This window comes from Nematolebias whitei, chromosome 1, assembly GCF_014905685.2.
Source record: "Nematolebias whitei isolate Nwh7 chromosome 1, NemWhi1, whole genome shotgun sequence".
Taxonomy (NCBI): Eukaryota; Metazoa; Chordata; class Actinopteri; order Cyprinodontiformes; family Rivulidae; genus Nematolebias; species Nematolebias whitei.
The window spans coordinates 58,757,308-58,765,330 of NC_056498.1; the positions used below are offsets into that span (position 1 = coordinate 58,757,308).

Below are 8,023 nucleotides of genomic sequence, written 5' to 3' on the forward strand. Positions count from 1 at the left end.
GAGAATATCACCAGCACACTGATCTGTAATTGTAGCCTTTCTTGTAGAACAGAACTCCCAAAGGAAGGAAACGCCAAAGGATGGTCTCATCATTTTTTAACTGTAAAATTTTAATATTTGCATTTTTTTTTTATTATTTACATCAACATTTATAAAGTATGCCAATGGTCTCCAAATAGCAGGCCTTCTCCGAGACGTAGCACTCTGCAGGATGGTTGAAATGAAACCGGGTGTAGGTTGAGTACTGAATCATCAAACCCTCTCCTGGGTCTGTCAGGATGCCAGACTTCTGAAAGACTTTTCCGTCGTTGACTGGCTTTGTGCTCATTAGCACTTTCAGCTTGTTGGGTAACTCCTGAACGGAGGATAAATCTGTGGTGGCAGATTCTTTACCAAAGTTGATCACCATCAGGTAAGCTTGTTTGTGTCCATCAAGCTCCCTGAGGTAAGAAAATACATTGGCGTCAGCGAAGATGTAACAGAACCATCCTCTCTGAAAGGGGAGCTCTGACTGATGTAGGCTGTTCAGAAAACGGTACTGGGATAATACAGAACCTTTATCCTCCATCTGGACCTAGAGGGAATGCAGTGGAAATAGGATATGTGATGAACAGAAATGTAAAGAGTGAGCTTGTATTTGATCTCTTAAATGTTGAACTAAAAGAGCTGTTTACCTCCACATTGACAGTTTTATAATTGGGATGTATGGGTAACCAGGTGGTGTTGGTTTTGTTGTTGAAGCCTGCATTCATGTCACTATTCCACTGCATTGGAGACCGCTCAGGGTCCCGACTGGCACTCTGTAGTAAAACAATTACATTATGTACAGCAAAAGAATACCAGTTGGGTGTCAATTGCAATTAGTTGGCAGTCAATCCTACTTTTATTATAGTTAAACTGATGATTTTTATAGTTGTGCAGACACAGTTTATGTTATGCCATCAAATAAATCTAGAATTTCATATATGTGTTTTTGTCTTTTTTTTTGTTTACTGACCACGTTGTATTTGCCAGCAGGATCTTGTATCTGACTTTGTGTGACATTAATGTTCTCCATGCCAATCTCTTCACCGTAATAGGTTGTGGGTGTGCCAGGGAGGGTCAGTAGCATCATGTTAATGGCTTTAACATAGATCTGGCCAGCACTGGACCCAATTCTTGACCTGTCGTGATTCCCAACCTGATGGAGTGAACAATGGAGTGAAGAAGAACACTAGATGAGTGAGAAAGAGTGCTGAAACCTTAAAACTAGGATTTTTATTTAGTGGTTTCATGATGGTGAGTAAAAACTTTGAAAGGCATCCATTTTTTTATTCTTAATTTTGAAGAATTAACAAGTAAATGTTCCGGATATGACTCACCACCCAGTTGGGCCATTTTCCTTGAGGCATGTTGGCCATCCAGAGGTCGACCAGATGTTTAGCCCACCAGCCGCTGGTATTGTGAGGCAGGTCCAGAAGGTAAAAGTTGAAGGGGAAGTCACTTTCTGTTATCAGGGGAGTACCATAGTACATCATGGTCTTCTCCACGTCCTGGTAATCGTATGACTCTGTCACCATGAATCTTTAAAACAATGGGAACATATCTAAAAAAGTTAAATCTGGTCCTCTGGACATTCAAAAAATGGGAACATAGGTCGTGTATCTTATACTAGATAGAATAAACTTTGAACAGATTTGGTGAATTAATGTAAATAATTGCCACTCGTCTTCTGTAATTTGAGGTAGAAAAATCAGAAATCATCTTAAGACTTATTTTGGCTTTTCCCTCCTCGGGTTGCCACAGCGAGTCGTCCTCCTCCATCTCTGTCCTTTGCATCCTCTGTCCTCGCGCCAACTACCTCCATGTCCTCTCTAACTGCATTCATATGTCTCCTCCTTGTCTTTTTCCTGGCAGCTGCATTTCTAACATCCTTCTACCAATATACCCACTGTCCCTCCTCTGGACATGTACAAACCATCTCAGTCTGGCCTCTTTATATCTCAGTTGTTCAACCTGTGCTGTACCTCTGATCTCACTCCTAATCTTATCCATCCTAGTCACTCCTAAGGAGAACCTCAACATCTTCATTTCTGCCACTTCCAGTTCTTTCTCCTGTCTTTTTGTCAATGCCACTGTCTCCAAACCAAACGAGCTTTCCAAACTTCCATCCATTCATTATCTTTTACCCGCTTCTTCCTTTTTGGGTCACGGGGGTCACTGGTGCCCATATTCAGCAATCGCTGTGCGAAAGGCAGGGTGCACAGTGGACAGTTTGCAAATCCATCACAGGGCCTTTCCAAACTTCACCCTCACTAATCTTTCCCATTCCTGGTCCACAGCTTCTATGGCCTCCACTCTTCTTTCCCTTTCATTCTCTTCATTCATTAGCTCCTCGAAGTACTCTTCCATCTTTTCGTCACACTCTCCTCACTTGTTAGAACATTACCATTCCTATCGTTAACAAGCCTAACCTGCTGCACGTCCTTTCCAGCCTGATCCCTCTGTTTTGCTAATCAATACAAGTCCTTCTCACCTTCTTTAGTGTCCAGCCTCCCATACAACTCATACACCTGCTTTGCCTTGGCTACCTCCCTCTTTGCTTTACATTACATCTCCTTATATTCCTGTCTCCTCTTTTCAGTCCCCTCATTGTCATAGTTCTTCTTGCTAACCTCTTTCTTTGAATAGCTTCCTGCACTTCACTATTCCACCACCAGGTTTCCTTATCATCCATTCTTTGTCCAGATGACACACTAAGTAGCTTCCTACTTGTCTCTAATTACTGTTGCTGTTGTAGCCAAATCATCTGGAAGCTGTTTATTACCACCCAGAGCCTTTAACAGCTCCTCTTTGAACTCCTCACAACATTCTTCTTTCCTCAGCTTCCATCATTTGGTATTCTTCACAACAGTCATTCTACACACAACCATCTGATGCTGTCTGGCCACGCTGTCCCCTACCACAACTTTACAGTCCCCAATCTGCCTCAGGTTTCCTCTTCTACACAGAATGTAGTTGACCTGCGTACTCCTAGCTGCCTCCATTCTTATGTTCCTCCCTCTTTTGGAAATAAGTGTTGACTACAGTAATTTCCATTCTCTTGGCAAAATCCACCTCCATCTGTCCTTCCTGGTTTCTTTTCTTGACACCACACCTACTCATCACTTCCTCATCCCCACTGTTTCCTTCACCAATATGTCCATTCAGGTCTGCTCTGATCACCACTCTCTCCTCCCTTCGGATACTCTATCACTTCAAAATCCTTCCAAAGTTGATCTTTCTCCTCTACATCACATCCAACCTATGGAGCATAACCACTGACAACATTAAGCATCTGACCTTCTACTTCTACCTTCAGACAAATCACCTGATCCAACAGTCTAATCTCTTATACATTTTCTAACTCCTCCTTCAGAGGACCACCCCTACTCCATTTCTCTTTCTATCCACACCATGGTAAACCGTTCAAACCCTTCTCCAATGCTGTGAGCACTTGCTGACCTTCCACTTGGTCTCTTAGACACATAAAACATTTACCTTCCTTCTCTGCATCATGTCAGCCATGTCTACCTCTGCCTGTCATTGTCCCCACATTTAGAGTTGCAACCCTCAGTCCTACATTCTTGACTTTCTGTTCTTCATCTTAAATCATCTTAAGACAAAGGTTAAGTTATTTCCAAATATGTTTTTGTACTTAGTTATGTTGGTATAAGTTATGTAATGAGGCCCATACATCTGAGAGAACACGTCAAATGCACATGGTTGCATAAAATTAGTTTCATAGATGAACATAGATGAACAATAAGATAGGAGTATTTCCCCCCGGTATGTCAGAGGATCAGTATTGCATGTTTTCTGAGTAGCTGAAATACCTGTATTTGCCAGGCTCGTGGCTGTAGGTGTCCATCTCTGCTCTAAACTCTCTCAGCAGGTCATGTAAGCCCACCTGACTTGTTGTGTAATCATGATACAGGTCCCACTCTGTAGTTACCAACTCCTGAAATGAAATATTGGTCAGGTATTACTGAATTTCTTGGCCTCTTTAGCAAATATATTGTAATCAGCTTTTGTTTTTAGCAGACTCATTCACTGTGAAATTTTCATGTTGATGTAAAGTGGATTTGCTACAATTATTCTTGTCTACTGGAAGTTAGGAGATCTTGTCTTTAAATCTATTTTCTCAGGTCAGAGCACTGAGTCCAGTTACAGGTTGTGTTGGTGGAATGTAGAAAGAAACCATACAACACAAAGACGAGATGCCATTAGAGAAACCTTGGGTTAAAATCAGATTGTGCTGGTATCTGTGAAGAATTCTCAAATTAAAGTTTTGCTCCAATTTGATAACTTCTTGTACCAACTGTGAGAAAACGGGAATGAAGCATAAAAGAAAAACATGGAAACTAACCTGCTTCAACACTGAACGTTATCTACAGTTGATATGTCTTTCTGTTCAGAGGGAAAAACCTCTGACCTAACCACTAAGCTTATGTGCTGCCAAACAAGATTTAAAAAAAAAATACACTAAGCTAACCTCAAAGGAGTAATATTAATAGACACACAAACTGTAATTAAAAGCTTGAGATGTTTATTTTTTATGACAGTATTTGTACATCGCTAACAGCTAAAGGTATACCAAAAAAGAAAGCCTTATCTAAAAATGTAAAGAAAACAAAAACATGATCCTAAATCATAGGATGCCTTCGAGTTAAAAGTGCATGAGTCAGTCTCAGTATTATAGCCTTACTCTCTAGTGGTCAGTAAATCCCAGTGACTCTAATCCTTCAAAATATGCCTCTTTTCCACTAATCTTTTATTCTGCAGGGATGGGGTGAGGTTTAACTTCTGCAGAACAAAAAACCCTTTTCTTACCGATGTGTCATTAACTCTTTAAATTACAATTACAGTATTTTCTTAAGAAGGGCACAGGATGAACCTGACAATTTAGGCAAAGAGAAGCAGTGAACGGTGCATGATGTACAGTGAGAAACATCCCACTGTTTGTTCTAGCAGTTTCACTTCAGTCAGTGGAGGTGGTTTCTGCCCACACTGCTGTTTTTATGCATCACATTGTCCAAATCTGGACTCCATGTCACTTATGAGTCAATAAAATCTCATTCATGATTGTATAACAAGGTTATAGCAAAGATTGTTGAGTAAAATGAACTTTGAGCAGCTGAAGTTACTGTTCCAATTAAAAAGTAACAGGATAACTTAAACTTGACACCCAGCTGCTGATCTGTCATTCATAACTGATCCATTTAAACCAGAAAATCAGACTTTACTGTGAATTCCTGTGGAATCAGTAAAGTTCTATCTTATCTTAAGTGAGCAACTGTGGTGCAAAGAGGTAACACTTACTGGAGGTTTGTTTGGATCCACCTGTGGCTCGTCTCTCAGGTGTGTTGCTTCCAGGATGTGCTTCACTGCATCCATCCGAAACCCGTCTACTCCCTTCGCCAGCCAGAAACGAATAATATCCTAAAGGGAAATTATAAAAGTACTCAGCATCTACAATACATGAAAAACAGGATATATGGAGTTACAGTAAAATATCTCAATACTGTAGTGTGAATGTTTATGAAGATGCATTTTTCTTCCATACGTGTTTTGGCACGTAATGTCCCACAATTTTTTTTTTCTTGGTGCCAATTTGAGCTCCTTTCAGATTCTTTCAGCTATTTTCAGCTTATTTTTGCAGCTATTTTTCTTCTCCTTTCTGCATATTTTAGCTAATTTCAGCTTTTTATGCTCCTTTCAGCATCTTTCTGCTAAATTTAAGTTATTTATTTCTGCTTTTAAGTTACATTTTAGGTATTTCGCTGCTGATTTTTGCCATATTTCTGCTTTTTCTTTTGCTAATTTCAACATTTTGTGCCTCTTTCTAATAACTTCAATTTTTTTTTTTTTTTTTTTTTTTTTTTTCTTTTTTTTGTCTTTTTGTTTTTTTTTTTTTTTTTTTTTTTTATTCTTTTTTATAATTTTATATATAAATGGACAGATTTTGCTGAATTTAGTTTTTTTTTGCTCCTTTCAGACTCTTGGTCCTAATTGCAGTTTTTTTTCTTTTTCTGATGCTGTATATTTTTCGCTAAATTCAGCTTTTTCTGTCCATTTCAGTTTCTTTTTTGGTACTATAAGATTTTTTGTAATCTATTTAGCCTCGCTGCTTATTTCAGCGTATTCTGCTCATTTCTGCTCTGTACAGCTTTTTCTACATGTTTCTACCACTTTTGTACTGATTGTTCCACTTTTATTTTTCTTCTTTCGCAAATATCAGCTGTTAAAATTCCACTTGCATTAACAGTTTAGCAATGAAACCTTTTCAGCTTGGTTTCAACTTCTGCAGCAACTATCAGCAAAAATCATTTAGCAACAAATTCACAATGCATTTTCACAGGAATTGCAATTTCTCTAGCTTTGATCTGCTGAAGGTAATTTAACAAAACTTCATACAAATATGCATCAATACTAGTTGGAGCATCAAGTACACTTTTCATCACTCCAGCTCCAAGGTCACGGTCAAGGTCAAATCTTGTACAAGGTCTTTGCTCGTCTGGGCCATTGCTACAGATTGCTGTATGAGTTTGTCGACAGGTGTATAATGTGTCGTGTGCAGCACTCTCGTTAAGAAATGTCCGATTCAGAGGTACTCTTACAATGATCTCTTTGCGAACGTGCGAGTTCCTTAGGTTCAGGTCCGGTTGCTCTTTGAGGAACTGATGCAAGTAGCATTGTCCTCTCACTTCATCATAAGTCCATGATGAGTTTCCAAACACACTCACCTGCACGAAAAGAGGACAAATTCTTCTGATCTTTGTGCAAAAAGAAAACTTGTTCAGCTGTGAGAGATTCAAAATCAAATTCCAGGCCATCACGCCCGCACAAACCCAATTATTCGGCTTTGGATGCGTTTCGTTGCAGTCAGTCCAGACGTAGTAATCCTCGTACTGAGGGTCTCTAGTCCGGCTCCAGTTGAACCAACGGTGACGATCACTGGTGTGATTAGGAATGAAGTCCATGATTAGCTTCAAACCTGGTGGGATTATACACAATAATACCAAGGTGTTATAAAACTAACTCTGCTACTACAAAACGAGATGCTCCCACCCCCACATCCTTTAAACAACACACCTTTGTTGTGCATTGCAGTCAAAAGCTCTTCAAAGTCCTTCATGGTTCCAAACAGTGGGTCGACATCCTGGAAGTCCTCCACATCGTAGCCGAAGTCCTTCATGGGAGAGCGGTAGAACGGACTGATCCACACTGACTTGATGTTCAGGTGCAGGAAGTGGTCCAGCTTCTCTGTAATCCCTGCAGAAACACAGACGCCACATGCTGAAATGAACAATACTGTCGTTTGTAGAAATTTGTGTTTTAGCCACATATGGTGTTGAACTTTAAAAAAATAGTGAAAATGAAAAAAATATAACCTCAACAACCTGGTGCTTTTAATTTTAGACTAATTTTTATTCATTAAACGTGATCATAAGCAGCTTTTTTAAGACCTGACCATAAACAATGCATTAATTGGTAATACTTGTGGGATTTGGTCTTCAAATGTTAGGTATAAATTTATTGTTGATTGAAGTAAATGATTTACTCTAGTTTACTTTAAATCATTACATTTACAGCATAAAACTAAAAATAAGCAACTTGCAGTCTAAATATGGTTGTTATGACTAAAAAATGCTTTGTTTTTTGCAAAAGTACCAAAAATCTTTATAACTTGCTTCCAAAAAGCCAGACTTTCTTGTAATTTAGTAAAGCAGTCCTTTAGCTGTCCTCTTCCTTTTTTTAGACTTTGGCTGCCTTTACACTCATTTTCTGTCCAGTCCTTACATGACCAGGACAGCATATTGTGCAGTTTGTGCTACAAATTGAAGTGGACAAGTGGAGGACAGTCTTTTTAAAAAGCATGTCCAAACAAAAACATGTATGTTGGGCTGCCTTCAGGCCCAGCCATCCCTTGCAAAAGAGATCTGTGATCTCACTGGGATTTGCCTGGTTAATAAAGTTAATTTAAAAAAAAAAAAAACTCTCT

The 8,023-nt window shown here is 39.2% G+C and overlaps 1 protein-coding gene across 1 annotated transcript in view; it reads right to left on the reverse strand.

Moving 5' to 3' along the window:
- Window positions 1-82: 82 nt before the first annotated feature.
- Window positions 83-8,023, reverse strand: part of slc3a1 (solute carrier family 3 member 1) — a 9,332-nt gene continuing 1,391 nt past the window's right edge. Inside the window, exons 2-10 of the mRNA XM_037679478.1 lie at window positions 7,114-7,293; window positions 6,870-7,015; window positions 6,639-6,764; window positions 5,341-5,460; window positions 3,855-3,979; window positions 1,362-1,563; window positions 998-1,180; window positions 675-800; window positions 83-574 (exon numbers count right to left, since the gene is read on the reverse strand). Of these exons, the coding sequence (XP_037535406.1) occupies window positions 143-574; window positions 675-800; window positions 998-1,180; window positions 1,362-1,563; window positions 3,855-3,979; window positions 5,341-5,460; window positions 6,639-6,764; window positions 6,870-7,015; window positions 7,114-7,293 (1,640 nt within the window). The 3' untranslated portion in view covers window positions 83-142. The remainder of the gene's footprint in view (window positions 575-674; window positions 801-997; window positions 1,181-1,361; window positions 1,564-3,854; window positions 3,980-5,340; window positions 5,461-6,638; window positions 6,765-6,869; window positions 7,016-7,113; window positions 7,294-8,023) is intronic.